At 50.4% G+C, this 22,524-nt stretch overlaps 1 protein-coding gene across 4 annotated transcripts in view; it reads left to right on the top strand.

Annotated features, from left to right (window-relative positions):
• The window catches only part of COL26A1 (collagen type XXVI alpha 1 chain), a 139,856-nt gene that overhangs the window by 38,832 nt on the left and 78,500 nt on the right, over positions 1-22,524 (top strand). For 3 of the 4 annotated variants that reach the window (XR_014145228.1, XR_014145229.1, XM_081819432.1), the window contains exons 2-3: positions 257-379; positions 18,327-18,430. Coding sequence is in view for 2 of the 4 variants with exons in the window: in XM_081819432.1 (XP_081675558.1) it covers positions 257-379; positions 18,327-18,430 (227 nt within the window). In the remaining 2 variants the exon portion in view is untranslated. The remainder of the gene's footprint in view (positions 1-256; positions 380-18,326; positions 18,431-22,524) is intronic. The other variant, XM_081819433.1, reaches the window with a different exon arrangement.

Consider the following 22,524-nt stretch of genomic DNA (forward strand, 5'->3'; position numbering starts at 1 on the left):
GGTGGGCAGGGGTTCATTCCGAGTGTTTGAAGACTGAAATGATGGATGCCAGGGCTTGGTGGCCAAGGCTGTGGTGGGTACTGCCCTTTCCCCTTAGTCCTGGACCGAGGGTCTCAGTGGACCCCTTACCCAGGAGAATGAGCACCCCCACCCCGCAGCTTTATGGAGGGACCCCTCCTTGGCCAGCATGGCTTTTTGCCGTGCGGTCAGCACCTCAGGAATAGAAGGGCTGACATGACTGTTGCTGTCCCCACAGGCACTGGTGCCATCACACGGTGACGCGGACGGTGTCCTGCCAGGTGCAGAACGGCTCGGAGACAGTGGTCCAGCGTGTGTACCAGAGCTGCCGGTGGCCGGGGCCCTGTGCCAACCTCGTGAGGTAAAGGCTGTGGGGCGGTCCAGCTCTGCCCTTCCTTTTCCTTTCTGTTCCCTTGGGTGAATCCAACCCCAGCACAAGCTGCTGGGGAGGGGGGTTTGACGCTCGGAAACAAGAGCTGAGTGTGCATTTATGGGGCACCTTTTGTGTACAGAGCATGGGGATTATGTGTGGGCAAGATGAAAGGGACGTGCTTCCCACCCTGAAAGAACTTCACAATCCGGTGGTATTTGATGAGCAGAAGAGCACCATAGACAGGAAGTGGGGTGAGGGGACTGAGGGATGGGGGAGGGCCAGGTGAGGCCCCTCTCGGCCCCGCCCACCACGGCCCCTCCCCCTTTACGCCCCGCCCCCCAGCCCTCAGGCTGTTCCTCAGCATTCTCAGGATGATCCCTACTTTTCACAGCTGCCCTTTGCTTTGGGACTGAAGCAGTGATGTGAACAGTGTTCACATCAGACCCATCACATCACATCAAGACCCACTGCAGGGTCTTGTCCTCGGTGTGGGTGTTTACAGGCCTCCCGAGAGTTCTCTCCCTCTCCTTGGCATGAGGAGCTCAGAACAGAATGTTTGGTCACAGCAGATAGAATTTGTCCTGAGCCATCCCTTTGTTGAGGAAGACTTAATGCTCATTCTTGAGAGGAATTCCATATCTCTGGTCTCAATTATCATTGCCACTTAAGTGGCTATTATCTGTTAAGGAATGAGGGTTTAATGTACTTTCCTCTCTCTCCAGTAACTCATATACGAGGTAGGGTTGGGGTGCATCTCCTCTGTCTATGGCTGGGCAGGGAGAGGAAGGACAGTAGGGTTCGGCACTGTCCCCAGCTCCCTGGCGACGTGGGGCACCGTGTGCACTCTCGTCCTGGGTCCTGGTTTTGGGGCTTTGCATATACGAGGCACTGTGTTTTGTTTTTTTTTAAAGATTTTTATTTATTTATTGAGAGAGAGAGAGAATGATGGAGAGAGAATATGAATAGGGAAGAGGGTCAGAGGGAGAAGCAGACTCCCTGCTGAGCAGGGAGCCCGATGTGGGACTCGATCCCGGGACTCCAGGATCATGACCTGAGCCGAAGGCAGTCGCTTAACTGACTGAGCCACCCAGGCGCCCCTAGGCACTGTGTTTGTAGTAGCTGCTCTCTGGTCTTCCCACCTCCCCCATCCCCTCCATGTCCTCTATCAGATCACGGCACTGCTCCAGACCTTCCAGGAGCTTCCATCTCTCTTACAGGACAGTCTCTACCTCCCTCCACAGCCGATCAAAGTCTGGACATGGACCCTGTTTCCCTCCTGACCCCAAGACCCTCCGCGAGCCGCCCTGGTCCTGGGGCTGTGGCCACACGGACCTTGCTGGCCTGGAGACTCCGTCCTTCCTCGGGGCCTTCACGTTTGCTGGTCCTTCTGCCTGGCCTGGTTTCATGCCGGGAATAGCTGCATCTCCTGACCTAATTCAGTGCCTTTCCTCCCTGACACTCTGTCGCTTTCCAGGGGGCCACAGGAGGGCAGGAATTGCTTCGATCTCTCCTGTGCCCCTCTTCCCCCCGTGCCTTGCATTCAGGAGCTCAAGAGATACTATTGAACTGATGGCTCAGTATCAGGAGGATGAAAGGAGATCCAAGAGGTCAGAGCACTTTGAATTCACGCACAGGGTGAACCGTGAATACTGCACTTCACTCTCGCAGAGAGCCCTCGTCTTATAAACTAATCCGTACACTTGCAGTCGGGAGTCTGACGCTCAGAGCAAAGTGACTTGCTCAACGTCAAAAGATTTGTCACAGGGATGAGGTCGGGTGCGACTCTGGCCCATCAAACAGGCCCCATAGGGATGCGCCTGAGGTTTCATGGCCCGGCTCCCTTTCTCCCCCAAATAAATATGTGTTGACCTCCTCCTGTATCCACGCTCTGGGGAGGCCTCCTGTCCTCTGTGAGAACCCAGACCAGGCCCCAGCTCGGGGAGCTGATGACCCAGGTGGGGGAAGCGAGAGCGTGGTTGTGAAAACTTTGAGGTCCTATTCAGAATGCACTCGGGGACTGGCATGGTTCCCCACCCTCTCCCCCCAGGAGCCCCACACAGACCTCTTTGCTTGCGTTTATTCTTTGACTCAACCCTTTCTGCAAATATTCATTGAAGGCCCTACTATGTGCCAGAGGGGAATATGATGGAGAGTAAGACCAAGTCCTCTTCCTCATGGGGTTTGTATTCACCTACATACGAAAACGAGAAAAAATATCGCCTCATAATGAGTGTAGGAAATTAAGATAGGGGTGATGTGACTGGGCATGAATTGGGGCTACTTTAGAGCAGGCACGAGAGAGACCCTGAAAGGATGATGTTGATGCTGAGCAAAGAGTGAGGAGAAAGAGCCTCCATGTGATGATTGGGTGAGGATAGTTGGTGCAAAGGCCCTGAGGCAGGGAGGTCCTAGATGAAGGCACAGAGAGTAAGTCAGTGTCCAGAAGCAGAGCAGGTGAGGAGGGGAGTATAGGCCAGAGACTGATTTCCAGGGCCTTAAGTTTGGACTTTTTATTTTTATTTTTTTAAATTAAAAAAATTTTTAAAAAATTTTTTAAATTTTTTAAATTATTTTTTTAAGTATGGATTTTATGTCAGTGTACTGGGAAGCCACTGAGAGTTTTAAGTAGAGATGAGAAATGATCCGATTTAGGTTTCTTTTTGATTAGCTTTTTATTCTGAGAGCATTGTTGATTCACACACAGTTGTAAGAAAAAAGACAGAGAGATTCCATGTGTCCTCTTTCTTTTTTGGATCCCATGTACTGTTCATCTTCTTCCCCCCAATGGTGCCATCTTGCCAAACTATACAATATGTCACAACCAGAGTATTGAGATATTGACATTGATACAGTCAAGATACAGAATATTTTCTGTACATCACGACCCCATATATTGCCCTTCTGAAGACACACCCACTTTCCTCCTGCCCCCAAGCTCCCCAAAACCCCTGGTAACCACTAATCTGTTCTCCACTCTTAAAGTGTTGTCATTTCAAGAATGGAATCACACAGTAGGTAACCTTACGGGAGCGGATCTTTTCCCTCACCATGATTTTCTGGAGAGTCATCCCCTGCTGTTGGGTGTATGAGCAGTTTGTTCCTTTTTATGGCTGAGTAGTGTTCCACGGTGCGGATGTCCCACAGTTAGTTTAACCATTTAGCTGTTGAAAGACATCTCGGTTGTTTCCAGTTTGGGGCTATTCTGAATAAAACTGTCATCAACATTTGGGTACCTTCAGATTTTTGCATGAATACAGGATTTCATTTCTCTGCGTAAATGCCCATGAGTGGTTGAAGATTTTCTCCTATTTTTTTTCTAAAAGTTTTATAGTTTTAGGAAGTCCATGATCTATTTTGAGTTAATTTTTGTGCAAGGTGTGACATTTAAGGCAAGATTCTTTTTTTTTTTTTTATCTGTGGATATCCAATTGCTCTGGCATCATTGTTGAAAAGGCCATCCTTCCTTTCTTGAACTGCTTTTGCATGTTTGTCAAAAACCATTTGGGCATATTTGTGCTGGTCTAAGTTCTCTGTCTTGTTCCATTGATAACATGCGTCCACGGTTCTGCCAATATCACTAGGCCTTGCTTGCTGAAGCTATATAATAAGTCTTGAAATTGGATAGACTGATCTGAAATAGATCAGATAGAATGAGTTAGGATGTGCTCCCTCCTTCTGCATTTTTCTGGAAGAGATTGTGTAGAATTGGTATTAATTCCTCTTAAAAGTTTGGTAAAATTCTCCAGTGAAAACATCTGGGGCTGGAGAATTCTTTTGAAGGAGTTTTTAAGCTACAAGTTTAATTTCCTTAATAGTTATGGGGCTATTCAAATGATCTATTTCAGATTCAGTGAGTTGGGTGACTAGTGTTTTTCGATGACTTGGTCCATTTCCTCTCAGCTGTTAAATTTATGTGCATAGGCCTACTACCTATTTTATTCCTGGTATTGATAACTCGTGCCTTTTCTTCTTTTTCCTTTGTCAGTCTTGCTAGAGCTTTGTCGTTTCACAGGTCTTTTCTGAGAACCAGCTTTTGGTTTCATTGATTTTTCTCTAATGTTTTTCTGTTTTCAATTTCATTGATTTCTGCTCTTATCTGCTCCTATCTCTACTCTGTCCTTCCTTCTGCTGGCTTAGAAGTATTATTCTCTCCTTTTTGGAGGTTCCCAGGATGGGCTGGTTTAGGCTTTGAAAGATCGCTGGCTGCCGTGGGGACAGTGGGCACGGGCAGGTGCAAGGTGATGGTGGCTCACGCCAGGACACTACCTGGGAAATGGGGAGAAGTGGGTGAATTCAGGAGGTGTCTGGAAGCTGAGATGACAAGAGTCTGATCACAGAAGAGCAGGGAGCAATCACAGATAACCCTAAATGTTTGGTTTGAGCGGCTGGTTGGCTGGGCGTGTCCTTCATTAGGTTGGGGACCCCCAGTGGTGTCAGCCCTCGGAGGTGGAAACCAGCAGCTCTGTTCTGGCGAAGTGAAGTTGGAGATGCCTGTGGACGCATCCGTGAGAGGAGAGGATGCAAGTAAGAGGTCAAGTGAAAACGTCTGGAGTACCGGGAAGATTCCAGGGCTCAGGGCATATTGCATTTCATGGACTCTATGACGCCATTGGCAGGAAGAAGTACATTATCTTACGATCCCTAAGAATTCAGCCAATTAAATGATCGCACACCATCAACTGTAGTATGAACCCCATTGTCCCCGATGTTAAACTGTAACAATGTGGGCAAGTTGGAACCTGGGAGAGGTCATGTGACCGAGGATCAGGAGCATGCAGACTGTGTTTGAGGCTGCGGGACTGGAGGTGGCCTTGGGGATGACTAGATGGAGAAGGGGTGCTGATCCCCAAACCATCTGGGCACCCCGACCTCAGAGGCAGGGCCAAAGAGGAGGGGGTGGCTGAAGTGGTGAGAAGGAGCTCCCGAGGCAGGAGGAGCATCCGCATGTCCCGGGAGGTGAGTTTCGGGACAGAGGGCATGAGGCAGAGCCTGAGTCTCCCAAATGCTCTGGGAAACCTGGTAAGACCAGGGCTGAGTGCCCATTAGAATTGGCAACGTGGGGTGGCTGAGACCCTGGCAAATGCAGTTTTGGGGAGCAGTGGGGACAGAGACCAAGACGACAGGTGCAGAGGAGGAAAATGAGATGTGAGAAGTTTCAAGAAGTTCTTGCTGTGAAGGGAGCAGTGAATGGGGCTGGGAAGCGAGAGGCAGCATAGGTCAAGAGAGGGATTTTGTTTGTTTTGAAGACAGGAGGTACGGGAGCATATCCCGTAAACTGTAGCATATCCTGTAAACTATTTTGTGAGCTGTCCGGAATGGTCCCGGAGAGAGGGGAGGGCAGAAGCCCAGAGTGGGGAACCTGTAGCAGGAGGGGAAGGGGGGCCTTGTCAGAGCTGCAACAGGGGGGCAGGCCGAGAGCAGGGGCACCTGCCACCCATGTGGGTTCACGCGTGCGATGCGGGGATGGTCTGATTTGGGGGGCGACTCTACCAACTCACGACATCCCCCTCCCATTATTCCCAGGGCTCACTACGAGGCCCTACACACCGAGGTGCTCAGCCATGATCCTCAAAGGATGCAGCCGTCTTCTTGCTACGTGAAAACAAAACCGCCGGGTCCTGTGTAGATTTTCCCATTCTGTGATTTTTTTCCTACATTGGATTTCTGCAGAGTGTGTGTGTGTGTGTGTGTGTGTGTGTTTCGGAGTTGGAAGTACGTGTCTGTCATGTTTACAGACAAACATGAGGCCCAGGACCACGCCAGGCACCCGGTCAGTAGGCAGCTGGTGAGGAGAGAGGGTGCCAGGGGGTCCCCCCTGGGGCCCGGTCTCCCTTCAGGGAAGTCCCTGCCTCAGCTTTCTCAGATCCTGTGTTTGGTCTGGTCGGTGGTTGGTGCGCAACTGAGCACCTAAGAGCAGACACTGTGTGCAAGAACATGGCCCCTTCCCTCACAGAGCTCCCGTGTGTGTTGGGGGGGCCGCTGGGGGAGGGAATGTGGAAGACTCACAGCAGTCATGTCCCTGACATGAGACCTGGTCCTGGGTTTCCTGGGGGCGGTGACATTGGCACAGAGATCTGGGGGATGAGGGGGTTTCCCTAGGGGAGGGGTGTGGTGGGGCGGGGAGGGGTGTGGGGGAGGCAACAGTCTGGGAGGGCCAGGCAGGGGGGCCTTCTCCAGCCGGCGCCACAGGGAGGGGCTGGATGCTGAGATTTCCCTGTGAGAGGACTCAGGACCAGCTCCACACCCAGAGGAAGGCAGAGAGGACAAGCCGGGCCTCTCCTCTCTGTGCCTCAGTTTCCCTCCCCGTCTGTCTTGCTTTGGGGTGGAAATCACAAGGCTGTGCCTTGATCAGGGCAGCAGGAAGTCCAGCGTTACTGATGCTGCCCTCCTGCCCTTCGAGCCCCGCCGGGGGGCCGCTGCGGGAGGGGGGCGGTGGGCCAGGCCCAGGGCCTGCCTGACAGATTGGGAAGACCGAGCCCCAGGGACTCGGGGGTTAAGTTTTCCTCGGCCTGTCTCCCTGGCCCCTCCGAGCTCTTTGATGGCATTAGAGCCAACCTTTTCCAGATGTGCTGAGCGGAGGGGTTTGCTGGAACTCTCTGGGGCTTCATTTGCCTCCTTCATTCTCCTCCGCCAGACGGCCCCCTGCCGGCCAGCCTCCCCCCTCTGGTTGGGTTGCCTGCTGACTGCAAGGCCCTGCAAGGCCCTGCGATGTCCTGGACTTAGTACTTTCTTAAAACGTGGCCTTTCTTTCCTGCCCGGCCTCCGCAGCCGTCCTGTGTGGGTCCAGAAGCTCTCCGAGGCTGAGCCCCGCAGCGTGGGGGCTTGTCCAGGCTGCGTCCCCCTCCCTCGCCAGGACTCCCCAGTGCCCTGTGGTCCTGGGCTCTGGTGGGGGGGCCTGGGTGGAAGACACTGCCCGCTGGGCCCGCTGTCCCTTGCGTCTGGCACTTAGGGATGACTAGCTGGGATTTGGAGGAGGCTGAAAACCCCCCTCCTCCTGTCTCTGAACCACAGTGGGACAGCCCCTTCCCTCCCACTGGCCCGCTGCTATTAATCAAGAGATTAATAATCTACTGCCTCCCTTTCTGAAACCCCCACTCCCATTTCCTGTTGAGTCTCCAGCCTGTCTCGGTACCTCCCAGTCTGGTCCTCCTCACCGTGGTCCCTGGTGGGAGGAAGTGGGGCCAGGGCAGGAGCCTGCAGGCTGAAATGCCCAGCGAGGGAGGGGCACCTGCGCCCCCACATGAGGTCTCCGGGCTGGGGATGCCCAGACCATAGCCCTGTGCTGGCATCCACCGGGGGGCCTCCTGATGCTTTGGAGATCCCCACCTTTGGAAGCCAAAGAGCCATGGCTTCCACTTACACACCTCCAGTGATGGGCACCTCACCCCTCCCGGGATCCCGTTTTTCAAACGTCCTCTCTCATGTGACCTTGTGCACCCAGGGCCACATTTGGGGAAATATAAGACACATCTGCACCCTTTCTGGGGCAGTCATTGAGTGGCAGTAGGAGTTTGGGGGCCCTTTAGAGGACCTCATGACTTCAGCCTTCTGTACTTCCTAAGAGGGTCCCCCAGGACCAACTGCTCACGTGGGGGTTAGCTTCCCTACGTTGTTGCCCAGATAAGAACACACCAGCCCCACCAGGAGGCCTGGTTCAGTCAGAACTCTGCCACTTTATAAGCTGGAGTCTGACCCCATGCTCCTCTGCAGCCTCAGTTTCCCTTTCCCCTTCTGTAAAATGAGGCCATTCATCCCTGCCCTACCCCTCTTTCTTGGCCAGCAGCCGCCTGACTGCCTTCCCCACCTTCCATCTCTCCCTTCCCATCTGGTGCCACACAGCCAGCCACGGGTGGGGTCTTTCTGGAAAGCCAATCTGACCACCACACTCCTCCACGCCGCAGTCCCTGGGTGGCCTCCCCTTGGCTGGGAGGGGTTGGTCTCCTAGCGGGTACAAGGCTGTCTGTTGAGGAGCAGGAAAACCACATCAAGTCTTCTGTTTATTTTTTAATCTCTAAAATAAGAGTGAAATGAAGCTTTACTGATTTTTAATATATGCAAAGACAGTAAATAATATGTGTATATATACATGTGTAGACTAATACATGTATATTGCAGGCTCGAACATGTTTTGCTGATCAGGAGCGTGCTCTGAAGGCCAGGCGAGCGCCAGCCAGTGCGGTCTTCCTAAACCCAGGCCAGACTCCTTGCCTGCTTTGGGGGCTTTCGTAGCTGCCCTGCCTGTGCCTTGTCTGCTCCCCGAATGCACCAGGTCTCACCCCAAACCACCTCCCGGCTCTCCTGGTGCTGGCTGCCTCCTCACTGTCTCAGCTCAGCAGAACTTCCTCAAGCGTCCCTTGACGTAGGAAGCCTTTTCTGGCCCCTTGTTGTGGAAGTGGCCATGTCCTACCTCCTCATCCCTATAGGCCATCAGTGTCCAAGGATGTCCCCTACCCCGACACCCTGAGCTCCAGCACTAGGCCTGGGAAGCAGCCAGCGGCTTTAGTGGAGGGGACAGACATCAGATCAATAACAGCACAGGTGGTGGCGAGTGTTTGGAAGACAAGCCAGGGTTCTATGACAGTATAAACCAAGGGGACGCAGCCTGCAGTGGGGGTGGGTGTGACTGAGGGCCGGCTGGTCACGGAGGCCCTCTCAGAGGAGGCGGCACTTTTGTGGTGGTTATTTATTGAGTGAGTCACACCCCCCGGGAAAATATATGTCCTTGAGTTTGCCAGGTGACAGGTGACGGTGAGGGAAGTCTCAGGATCCAACCTTCAGAGGGAGCAAATGCGGAGAGGTCAGAAGTCCCTAGATTTGGGTTGTCTTGGGAAAAAAAAAAAAAAAAAAAGCCCCAGAACTGGTGAGGTGGGAGACACCCCCTGGAGACTCCAGATTGCATTTGGAGAATTTCAGGGTAGGAAGGGATCTTTGAGTCTGGTGCATCTCAGTGCAGACTTTATAGAGAGGCGGGGACTCACTCAAGGCTCACAGATGGGCAGAGATGCATTGGGATAAACTAGAAACAAAGCAGCCAGAAATCCCTGTGTTTATCTTGCCTGACTGCATGTTTGCTCCCCTCAGGCCAAGTCAGCCTGGGCTGTCCTTGCGGGGGGCCACTCTGCACACATGCCCCAATGTCAGGATCTTGGCTGGGCCAGCAAAACCAAAGCAGCCTCATCTGACCTCTTAGATGCATCTGGGATGAGAGGTGGGGGGCAGCCGATGAAAAGACGGGCCCTGGGGTAGGTATGCAGTCGAGGGCGGGGAGCGGGCTTGTCCACTTCCTGCTGGTGCAAGCCAACTGGGGGCTCCGCTACCCACCAGCCGCACAGCTTGGGCAAGGACTCTGTCCTCATCCGCAAGATGGGACAGTGATACTCATGGTATCAGGGGGCTGAGCTCCCAAGGGTTCAGCAACTATAACGCCCTTACATTCCTCTTCCTTTGCTGGGCCACTTTTGGCACCTGTAAAGCTAGGAACGCTGAGCTGGTCAGAGGCCTCAGGAGGGCTTCCTGGAGGAGAGGGCATTTGAGGTGAGTGTGGAGATGACTGGGCCTTAACTAGATAACAGAGGGAGAGAGAGAGAAAGAGGGAGGGCAGCCCTTAAGTGATGAGGGATGTGGTACACTGGAGATTTGGAAGGCCAATACGGCTGGAAAGCAGGAGTGAGGGGCTCGAGAGTCATCGGGGAGGCTGGTGGAGGCCAGGCCAGAGCCCTCAGGGCTTGTGGGTCACGGTGTGGAGTTTGCTCTCCACTCCACGTGGTCACTGCAGCACCTCAGAGTCGAGAGGAAGACAGGATGAACGAGCATCTCCACCTTGGGGAGCATCAGGTCTCAGAGGCCAATCTTCTTTCTCTTCCTCCAATACCCACCCGGGAGTCATTCAAACCTTGGTGGTGGGGGTCACTCCCAGGTCTCTGTGGCTCCCACCCAGGACCTCATCCTTGGCCCTCCATGTTGCTGCCAAGGAACAAGGCTCCTGCCACCACCTGGACAGTGAGGTAAGCCCTGTGTGGGGGTGCAGCCTCTGCTGGGGAACCCTAGGCAAGCCGGGTCCTCTCCAGGAGCTCAGTGTCCCCAAATGAGACTGACCCCCAGGCTGTCAGAGGTTCGGCCAAGGCTGTAAACCCTGGGATTATGGCTGTTTGTCTTCTGGTGGGGGTGGCCTGGGGGCTGTGCTGAGTTGAAAGGGATTGCTTCCTGGGCTGGGGGATGGGAATGGGTGGGAGGTCTCTCTGCCCCTTGGGAACAGTCTTGAAACAACGGCAGGTGGTACAGTTGCCCCCTTACCTCACAGAGGCACTCAAGACTGTGTGTGTGCGTATTTGTACTTTTGTTGATTGATTGATTTTTTATTTGATTTTTGACAAATTTAATCTAAGGTGTACAGCGTGGTGTTTGGATATATGTACACATTGTGAAATGATTAACCACAATCAAACTAATGAACATATCCCCCACGTCCCATACTGACCATTTTTGTGTGTGTGGTGAGAGCCCTTGGGATGTCCTCTCTTAGCAAATTTCAGGTATACGATATGTCATTATTAACGACAGTGTTCGCATTGTTTGGTGGGTTTCTAGGACTTACTGGTCTTATACCTAAAAGTTTGTACCCTTTTATCAAGATCTTCCTCTTTCCCCCACCTCCTAGCCTCTGGTAACCCCCATTCTACTCCGTGTTCCTGTGAATGCTACTCTTTTGTTGTTGTTATTCCGTATACGAGATCGTATGATTTTTGTCTTTCTGTGTCTGGTTTATTTCACTTAGCAGAATCCATGGTGTCAAAAAGGGCAGGAGTTCCTTCTTTTTTATGACTGAATAGTCTTCCAGTGTGTATACGTGCTGTGTGTATATATATCATTTCTTCATCCATTCATCTGTTGATGGATACTCAGGTTGCCCCATGTCTTGGCTGACATGGACAGTGCTGCAGTGAGCATGGGGATGCAGATGTCTCTTTGAGCTACCGATCTCATTTCCTTTGGATAAAGACCCAGAAGTGGGGCTGCTGGATCACGTGATCATTCTTCTTTCTAATAATCTGAGGACCCTCCAAACTGTTTTCCACAGTGGCTGCACCAATTGGCATTCCCACCAACAGCGCACGAGGGCTCCTTCTTCCCCACGTCCACGTGAATCCACGTATCTTTTGTCTTATTGAGTGTAGCCATCCCAAGAGGTGTGAGGTGATAGCTCGTGACCTTGATTTGCGTTTCCCTTCCTAGTTATTTATTGATGTGGCTGTAATAGGCGAGGTAGATGAGCTGGTGCTTGGGAGGACTTTGTGGTCTGGAGGGGCAATTGATACGGAATAGCTTCATTACCATGATTATAATTGAAAACAGTAGCTGTATTAGGGTTCTCCAGAGGAGCCGAACCAATAGGATATATGGAGATATATAGAAAGAGGTTTATAGTAGGAACTGGCTCACGCAATTATGGAGGCTGAGCGGTCCTATAATGTGCCATCTGCAAGCTGGAGGCCGAGGAAAGCCTGTGTTGTGCTTCCAGGGAGACCCAGGGGGTCGATGTTGTAATCCCTAGTTCAAGTCCCGAGACCCAAGAATCAGGAGTGCTGACGTCCAAGGGCAGGAGAAGATGGATGTCTCCGCTCCAGAAGAGAGTAAATGCGCCCTTTCTCTGTTCTCTTCAGGCCCTCAGTAGATTAGCTGATGCCCACCTGCATTGGTGAGGGCGGATTTTTTTTTTAGGATTTTATTTATTTATTTATCTGAGAGAGAACACGAGCAGATGGGAGGGGCAGAGGGAGAGGGAGAAGCAGACTCCCCACTGAGGAGGGAGCCTGACTCGGGACTCCATCCCAGGACTGCAGGATCATGACCTGAGCAGAAGGCAGACACCTAACCGACTGAGCCACCCAGGTGCCCAGAGGGCAGATTTTCTTAACTCAGCCTACCAATTCAGTGCTGGTCTCTTCTGGAAACCCTCACATGTTTTACCAATTACGGGGGCACCACTTAGTCCAGTCTGGTGGACACATAACAAGTACCCATCACAGTAGCTAACATTTATTGCATTCCTACCTGGAAATTGTGTTCACCTTGAAATGCCAGACTGGTGGCTTAAGCAATAAACATGTACTCAGTAGACAGCTCTTGAGTTTGGGCAGTCCAAGATCAAGGTTATGGAGCAATTGGACCCCAGGCGCAGCTGCTCGGCATGTGAACTGCTTTGTCCAAATAGGTTTGGGGCAACTGTTTGCAGCATCTACTAAAGCGAAACCTATATCAATCCTGTGGGCCAGCAACGCTGCTCCTGGGAATATACTCCAGAGAAATGAAAACATGGGTTCACAAAGACTTGTACAGAAGTGCTCATCACATCTTTCTCCATCCTAGTTCGAAACTAGAAGCAACCCAGATGGTCAATCAACAAGAAAGTGGGCCAACTGGAGCCCATTTCTATAATGGAATATTATTTAGTAATAGAGAGGAACAAAATGACCCTGCACTTAACAACACGGATGAACCTCAGGCTAAGGCTGAGTAAAAGAAGGTGGCACAAACCAGTACATGCTGCAAGGTTCTGTGTATATGAGATTCTAGAATGGGGGGGAGGGGAGGGGGAGAGAAATCAGAATGGATACGCCTGGGGGCAGGGTAGTCATTTTGGAGGGGGCACGGGTGACTTTTGAGTTGGGACCGTTGGTTTACACATAGGTAAAAGTTTATTAAGCTAAACACTAGATTTATCTATTTTGCTGCATATACATTATATTTTAATAAAAAAGAAAAAAAAAACCTACTTTAATGTGAGGTGTGAATTCGGTGCTTCGCTTCATAGCACTTACCGTGGCCCGTGGTCGTCTGTTCACGTGTGTGGTTCTGTGGCCGAGCAAAGCTGTGCCCGCCTTCTTCATGCTTGTGTTCCCATTGTCTGGCACCCAGCAGGCTCTCAGTGTGTACCTGATGAGTGCACGCATGAGCGTTGGGTTCAAAGCAAGCTCCGGGCATGGAGCTGTGGGAGGGCTCAGGAGGGAGCCTGTGGACTCTGGCCAGGAGTGGGGGTGCTTCACAGAGGAGGATGACAGGTGAGTCACACCCTGAAGACTCTTGGGAATTTTCTCAGGCAGAGTAAAGGAGGAAGGGCAGGTAGGCAGAGGAGTCTGCACGTGCAAAGGCCCAGGGGCAGGAAGAGCAGGTTGTGCTGTGGTGGTAGGGGGTTGGTTGGGGGTGGCAGGAGGAAGGGAGCATAGAAAGGTAGGCAGGGCCTTCTTTACTGACTTAAAGAGCTTAGTCCTTAGTCTATGGGAGCCATGGGAGGTTTTGAAAGAGGGCAGTCACAAAATTGGATCTGCATTTTAGAAAGATCACTGGGTTTGTAGACTGGATCCCAGTGGACGGTCTGGGAGTTCTTCTGAAATGTAGGAGGGGAAAGCCCACCTGGGCCAGGCTTCGAATACTGCCTGTTGCCCAGGGTACTCAGGGGAGACCTGAGGGGTCTGCCAGGCTGAACCCGGGCCCTCAGGGCTGGAGAAGCAGCGCCACCTACTGGTGTGCCCTGCTCCTGGACATCACAGGTCGTCTGGTTCCTTCTGGTCCCAGAGTGGGGCAGGTTAGCCCATGGCCCTCTGAATGAGGGGCAGTAAGGGACCTTTCTGGGGGACAAGCTTTCCCTCTGCTTCAAAGCCCAAGATCAGGATCTTGTGCAGATGTAGGGAGGGAAAATATTCCCTTGTGCCAAACAAACGCAAATTAGTATTGGTAGGTTCTGCCAATTCTGTCTGCGTTTGGATCTTAGTCCCATTACCTTCTGGCAGTGTGACCTTGAGAAAGTTGCTTAACTTCTCTGTGCCTCAGTTTTCTCATCTGTAAATTAGGATTAGTAGTAGTATCCACCTGTTAGGATTGTTATGAGTCAGCACATGGACAACACTCAGAACAGTGCCTGGTGCATGGTGAATACTCAAAGCTCTTATGATACCTGTTCTTATTTCCATCATCATCATCATTCAAGGCGTGGATGGAGGGATGCCTGGTGCATTTGCCTGGCTCAGGGACCGGAGGGGGAGGGACAGCCTATGGCTCAGGGGGCCAGAGAGCGGCCGTGTGAGCAGGACAAGGGCCTGCACGCATGGCTAAGCAGTCAGACCCTCCTGACCGCAGCGGGGACGGCCGAAGGGCGTGGGCCGGGAGGAATGAGGTCAGATCTGCATTTTGCGAACCCAGCATCTGTGCACGCTTCCTCTCTGGGCGCCTCGCACACGCACCCTCCCAGCGAGCCTCACGCCCCGCATCCTAGTCTCTGTGGTGTCCTCATGAGTAATGCGTGCAAGTCCATATCGTGAGTTAGGGGCAGAGCCCAAAGCCCACAGTCCAGGGCCCCATCCACCCCATGGGGCTGAGGTTATAGGAGGCACCCATCCGTGGCATGGGCTGCACTTGGCAGGATGTGAGCCGCAAGACACTTGACCCCTTCCCTGCCCTGCACGTCTGCCCCGGGTGGGGCTTCCATAGCCTTTCTGCTCCCTCTCAGCTGGAGCAACGTCTTATTCCAGGAATCAGTGAAAAAATTGGCGTCTTTTATCTAAATTAAAGCTCCCTCCCTCTCCTAGCTGGGCCTGCTACCGGCTGGGAGATCTGTAGCAGGAAGGCGGTGTGAGGGTGTGAGCGTGTGAATGAGTGCCTGTGAGTGTTGAGTGTGTGAAAGCACGGGAGCGTGTGTGCGTGTGAGCATGTGTGCGTGTGTGAGCATGAAAGCACGGGAGCCCGTGGGTGCACACAGGAGGGTGTGTGTGTGACTGTGCGTGTGTGCTTATTATCACCTGTTTATTATCTACGTGTGCTCCTCGGACCCAGGCTCAGCAGCCCCGATGGCCCACCAGGCCACTTGCCATGGGATGACGATGGGACACAGTTCCTCTGTCTGCCTTGCCCCTCTGGCCTGCCGCAGAGCTTCCTGGGGGGCAGTCGAGAGTCTAAAGATCTGGGTCCACTCTCCTGGTCCCAGCGTGGACGTCTCTCCGTGCAGACTCCTGGCTTCTCACTCGAAGTTTCCTGCCCCTGGCTGCACATAGCCTCACGCCCCCCTTAGATCTCCAGGGGGAAGCTGGTTTGCCAGAATGTTCATGAAACATGAGCGAGAGGACTTTTTTTTTTTTTTTTTTTGGTAAAAGAGAAATTAGTGTAACAGGATTGTTCAGATCGAGTGCAGTATTTCTGAAATTCGAGATGTGACTCGTGTGTTTTCTTGTCAATGGGGCATCTTGAAACGTCACTCCTGCTGCTACCAATTAATTCATAATTTTCCCATTCCCCGATTAAGTTGCTTGGTGTCAGCAGATTCGGGTTTTGTGAAGTCACGTAGCTTTGCTCTCAGGAGGAAGATGTGCAAACGTGATCAAGCAGCGAAGTCATAACGATGCATGCAAATCGAATAATAAAGCCAAGTGTATCCTCCTTATGAGATTGGGTCATATGTTCGTGTGTGTATGTGTGTATTGGGGTATGATTAACATTCCATGTTATATTAGTTTCAGGTGTATTGTATTTGATTTGATATTTATATGTATTGCAAAATGATCACCACAATACGTCTAGTTAATATCTGTCACCACATACAGTTACAAAAATTGTTTTTCTTGTGATGAGCACTTGAAGATCTACTCTCTTAGCAATTTTTATATATGACACTCAGTCTTTTTTTTTTATTATTTATTTATTTGAGAGAGAGAGAGAGAGAATGAGAGACAGAGAGCATGAGAGGGAGGAGGGACAGAGGGAGAAGCAGACTCCCTGCCAAGCAGGGAGCCCGATGCGGGACTCGATCCCGGGACTCCAGGATCATGACCTGAGCCGAAGGCAGTTGCTTAACCGACTGAGCCACCCAGGCGCCCGACACTCAGTCTTATTAACTATAGTCACCATGCTGTACATCACATCCCAAGACCTTTACATTTTATTTTATATCTGGAAGTTTCTGCCTTTTGATCCCCCCTTCCCCCATTATGCCTGCCCCTACCCCCCGACTCTGGCAACCATCAGTCTATCTGTATCTATGACCTCAGTTGTTTTTTCCTTAGATGCCACATATAAGTGAGATCATCCAGTATTTGTCTTTCTCTGTCTGACTTATTTCACTTAGCATAATGCCCTCACGGTTCATCCATTGCTGTCGCAAATGGCAAGATTTCTTCCCTTTTTATGGCTCCGTAGTATTCCATCATGTACATATATCACATTTTCTTATCCGTTCCTCTGTCGATGGACACTTAAGTTATTTCATGTGTTGGCTATTGTAAATAAGGCTACGATGACCATGTGGGCGCAGATCTCTTTTTGAGTTAGTGTTTTAGTTTTCTTTGGATCAGTCCCCAGAAGTGGAATTGCTGGATCAAACAGGAGTCCTATTTTTTCTTTTTTAAAAGATTTTTTATTTTTATTAGAGAGAGTGCAAGCAGGGGGAGCGGCAGGTAGAGGGAGAGGGAGAAGCAGGCCTCCCGCCGAGCCGGGAGCCCGATGTGGGGCTCGATCCCAGGACCCTGGAATCATGACCTGGGCCTAAGGCAGCTGCTTAACCAACTGAGCCACCCAGGCACCCCGGGAGTCCTATTTTTAATTTTTTGAGGAACCGCCATACCATTTCCCACAGTGGCTGCACCAGTTTGCATTCCCTCCAACACTGCATGAGGTTTCCCCTTTGTCCACATCGTCGCCCACACCTGTTGTTTCTTGTGTTGTTGATGGTTGCCATTCAGACAGGAGTGAGGTGATAGCTCATGGTGGTGTGGTCACACATCTTATGTCTTGGAGTTTTGTAAAATAGTATCAAGCTTGGGCGCCTGGGTGGCTCAGTCGGTTGAGCGACTGCCTTCGGCTCAGGTCATGATCCCGGAGTCCCGGGATCGAGTCCCGCATCGGGCTCCCTTCTCGGCGGGAAGTCTGCTTCTCCCTCTGACCCTCCCCCCTCTCATGTGCTCTCTCTCTCATTCTCTCTCTGTCAAATAATAAATAAAAAATCTTAAAAAAAATAGTATCAAGCTTTTTTGCAAGAAAAATATCAAAACTGCAGGAGTGTGAAATCTGGCCCCGGAATCCACAGCAGTTTGCAGGGGAATAGGGTCCCACAACGGGGCTGCAAGTTTTCATTGGTGTGTCTCGCTCATCCACGAGGCTGTGATTTTCTTGAAGGCAGGACTCAGTTATATCAGTCTGTGATCACAGTATCACGTTTAGTTGGCGCTCAATAAGTGTTCATTGGATGAATCAGCCAAAGGAAATGATTGGGACAAAGTGCTGGAGTTCAGGAACTTTTGGGTGGTTGGAAGTTGAGGACGTCCTAACGATAGTTTTCTTTTCCTTCTTCATCATCTTGGTCAACGTCTTAGCTCAGGCTGCCACAGCGAAATATCACAGACTGGGGGGTTTCAACAACAGAAGTGTGTTTTCTCAGACGGTCACCTTCTCGCTGGGTCCTCACACGGCCTCTCCGTGTGTGCATGAACTCAGAGATCTCTTTCTCTGTCCTCCTGTTCTTATAAGGCCACCAGCTCTGATGGATTAGGGCCCCACCCTGATGACCTCATTAAACTGTAATTACCTCCTAAAGACCCTCTATGCAAATAGAGACACATGATGGTGGGGGGGGAGGGGGACAAGGCTTCAACATACGGATTCTGAAGACACAATTCAATCCATGGCAGACATTTTCCCACCCTCCGTGGCCATGCTTGGAAACTTGCCGGAAGGCAGAGCTGGGAGGGACTTTATAATGCATCCAGCACAGAGAGGGGTGGTCACTTGCCTAGGGCTACACAGCCAGTGGGCACAGAGCCGGGATGACGGGCTCCACTACCCAGGTGGCTCCCAGAGCCCTGGGCTGGGTGCTCTCTGCAGAAGTGGGATCGGGGCTGGGGGGGTGGGCAGGTGGATGGGCACTCACACTATCCTGACGCTGCCCTTGTGTTAGTTACAGGACTCTGATCAGACCCACATACAGAGTGTCCTACCGCACGGTGACGGCGCTGGAATGGAGATGCTGTCCTGGCTTCACCGGGAGCAACTGTGAGGAGGGTGAGTCTGCTGGGGTGTGGGGGGCTGGGGGTCAAGGGCCAAGGACTGGGGCGCAGGGTGCGGGGGGACGGGGCACCGGCTGGGCTGGGCTGTGGAGTCTCTGGGGGTTGCTGCCACCTGCCACGGGCATCTAGGTGGGGACCCTGTGTGCATCGATTGGGTGGAGGAGAATCATGAGTCCTGGCCTGGGGGAGGGGATTCAGTTTACAGCCTCTTTCTTCCGCTCTGGATCGCACTCACCCGGGAATGGGGGCAGGCAGAGAGGGCTCCCGGGGTCTCTGTTCACCAGCCTTGGAGCCACGTCTGTTGTCCAATGAGGCACACGGATCTGGTGGGCAGCGGACTGATTGTCCTGCCCTTCTGTGTGGCTGGAGCCCAGGGGGAGGATGGGAGGACAGGGCCTAGAACTGGGGCCTTCCTTCTGAGCCTCCGGACCCGGTCCCAACCTGCCTCTGGAGCCCGATGGGGCCAGGGAGGGCCCGCAGCAAATCCCAGCTGTGCTCATGGCCAGGGAAAGCAGATCCTGCCAGACCAACAGATTTGCAGCCCATCTCGTTCCCAGGGCTAGCTGGTTGGCCTGGAGGCTCACGGGTCAGGGTTGTATTTGGAAACGGTAATTTTCCGTGAAATGGACGTTCTGATCAAATTATTTTCCCTCATCTTTTTTTTATTACCTAACTTACTGACTTTTGTTTTATGGATATGCTTTTATAAATTAGGTGATTATAAAGTTATAATAAGCTATAATATGTTAGGTATATGTTTTTATTGAAAACTGCCTAAAATGCTTTGGGTTGCAAATAATAACAGGATAATTACAGAACAGTACCAATAATGATGATACTTCAGTGGGCCTGTGGCCCAGAGCAGAGCTGAAGGAAGGGGCTGGAATGGAAAAGGGTCCAGTGGTGCCGCCCTTCCTGACTTAGAAGGCGCCTGATCCTGGAAGGCCTTTGCTCAGCACTGGGAAGGCTTTGGGGGCCCTTTTCTCAGCTCCCAGAGCGTCCGAGCTTCCCCCTGACCCCATCCTTGCCTCAGCTGACTATAATCATGGGTTTTCATGTTTGCCCACCCCCCGCCTCCAACTACCACTCGCCACCCTGCCGACTGTTTCTTCTAAGGGTAACTGAGCCCAGCCTGAAGAGGGCCCCTTCCTCCCTCCCCTGGAAACCACTGAGTGCTGAAGCATGGACGGTTTTTCATCTCTCTTCATGTTCTCGTTATTAAAGGAACAATCCAGTAAACGAAGTGTAAGTCTCAGATGTCTGAGTCGTAAACCTCACGCAGATAAATAAAGGGCACGTTGATCGAACTCATTGAGTGAGTGATTCAAAAGGGGGATTCGAGACACTGAGATAGATGCAGACTGGGGAGCCTAAGACCACCCTTAGGTCTGATAATTCGCTGGAAGAACCCCCCAGAGCCAAAAAGCTATTGTGCTCACGCTTATGGTTTATTACGATGAAAGGTACGGACTCAAATCCTCCAAGGGAAGAAACCCATGAGACAGAGTCCAGGAGGGTTCCACATACACAGAGCTGCCAGGTGTCCCCTCCCAGCTGAGGCGTGGATAGCGATGAACTCCTCTCCTCACATGTAAAACACATTGACGAAAATGTGACCAGACGCTGGCAGGAGCCTTGCCCTGTATCTCCCCCAGGAGCAATGGTTCACTATTTGCTAATTCAGGACCACTGTGACTTTATAGATCACAGCTACCATGAATAAGGAGAGTGAATCGTGTCTAAGTATCTAGAACCATAAGGATGTATCTAGAAATGTTTTCTTCTTATTGCAAAAGTTAAGTCCGTGTTTGGTGTAGAAAAGGTGAAGACAGGCAGAATCACACCTCTCAAGGTTGAGTCTCACTTTGGTGAAAAGCTTCCAGACCTTTTTTTCTGTGCTTTCATACGGTTGTACTATTTTGATAACCTTCTTTTTCAAATAAGTGACCATGAATGTTTCTCCATGTCAATAGATAGCTTTCGGTAGCATTATTTTTAGTGGCTGCAAAATTTGGGTATATACTTTATTAACTAAACCCCTACTGCAAGATATTTAAGTTGCTCCCAAGTTTTAAATTATTGATGACATTCCTCCAGACATCCTTTTTTTTTTCTGACATAAAATTTACATACTCTGAAATGCATCTATCTTAAGTGTACACTTTGATGAGTTTTGATACATGTACACATTTTCTTTTAAAGATTTTATTTATTTATTTGAGAGAGAATGAGATAGAGAGAGAGCATGAGAGGGGGGAGGGTCAGAGGGAGAAGCAGACTCCCTGCCGAGCAGGGAGCCCGATGCGGGACTCGATCCCGGAACTCCAGGATCATGACCTGAGCCGAAGGCAGTCGCTTAACCAACTGAGCCACCCAGGCGTCCCACATGTACACATTTCTATCACCTTCTGGAAAGTTCTCACCCCTTAGCAGCCACTGTCCTGATTTTTATCATCATAGATCAGTTTTACTTATTCTTGAACTTCATATAAGTGGAACCATATAATATATACTCCTGTGCATGGTTTCTTTCAATTTTCAATAAATCTTTGAGATTTATTCATATTGTGATATGTATATCAGTAGTTTACTCATTTTTATTGCTGGGTATTATTCCATTGTGTAAATAGTCACAATTTTATTTGTGTGTTGTCCTGTGGATAAATCTTTGGGTCGTTTCTGGTTTGGGGCTTTAAGAATAAAACTTCTGTGAACGTTCTTGTAATGTCTTTCTGTGGACATCTGTTTTTATTTCCCTTGGGTTAATCCCTATAAGTGGAATTGCTAGGTCAGGTTGAATGTTTAGCTTTATAGGAAAGAGCCAAACTGTTTCCCAAAGTGACTTTACCAGGTTACACTCCCACCAGCAAAGTATGTTCCAATTGCTCCACATCATTGCCAACATTTGGTGTTGTCAGTCTTTTTCATTTCAGCCAGTCCAGTGGGTGTGAAATGCTCTCTCATTGTGAGTTTAGTTTGAACTTCTCTGTTGACTAATGATATTGGACCTCTTTTTGTATGTCTATCTGACATACTTACCAGCCATTCTTATACCTTCTTTCGTAAAGTGTCTGTTCAAGACTTTTTCTCATTTTTGATTGGGTTGTTTTACTTGATAAGAAGTAGCCAAATTGGGGCACCTGGGTGGCTCAGTCTTTAAGCGTCTGCCTTCGGCTCAGGTCATGATCCCAGTGTCCTGGGATTGAGTCCCACATCAGGCTCCCTGCTTGGCAGGAGGCCTGCTTATCCCTCTCCCATTCCCCCTGCTTGTGTTCCTGCTCTCGCTGTCTCTCTCTGTCAAATAAATAAATAAAATCTAAAAAAAAAAAAAAAAGAAGTAGCCAAATTGTTTTCCAAAGGGGTTTTAATGTTTTACACAAGCAAGTTGTGTTCCAGATGCTCCACATTCTTGCCAATATGTGGTGTGTTTTAATTTTAGCTGCGCTAGTGGGAATTAAATGAAATGCAATTTCTTCTTTTTTAAGACTACTTTGACCACTCTAGTTCCTTTGCATCTCCATAAAAACTTTGCACAACTTAACAGTGTCTGAAAAAAAAAAAGTATGTTGTGATGGGGAGTAGGATTGTGATGAATTTACAGATCAATTTGGGGAGAATAGATATCTTAATAATGAGTCTTCTGATTCATGAACATGGTATAGCTCTCCATTTATTTAGGTATTTAATTTCAGCTTCCAGAGTAGAGGTATTGCTTATCTCTTATTAAATTTATTTCTAAGTATTTCTAAGTCTTTTAAGTTTTGGTGCTTTTTAAAAAATGGGATTGCCTTTTAAATTTTCATTTCATACAATATATGTTAAGAAAAAAAAAAAGAAGAAGAAGGTAGCAGGAGGGGAAGAATGAAGCGGGGGAAATCGGAGGGGTAGACGAACCATGAGAGACGATGGACTCTGAAAAACAAACTGAGGATTCTAGAGGGGAGGGGGGTGGGAGGATGGGTTAGCCTGGTGGTGGGTATTGAGGAGGGCACATTCTGCATGGAGCACTGGGTGTTATGCACAAACAATGAATCATGGAACACTACATCTAAAACTAATGATGTAATGTATGGGGATTAACATAAGAAT

Source organism: Leptonychotes weddellii, chromosome 5 (genome assembly GCF_054177405.1).
Source record: "Leptonychotes weddellii isolate Sample4059 chromosome 5, ASM5417740v2, whole genome shotgun sequence".
NCBI classification, from domain to species: Eukaryota; Metazoa; Chordata; class Mammalia; order Carnivora; family Phocidae; genus Leptonychotes; species Leptonychotes weddellii.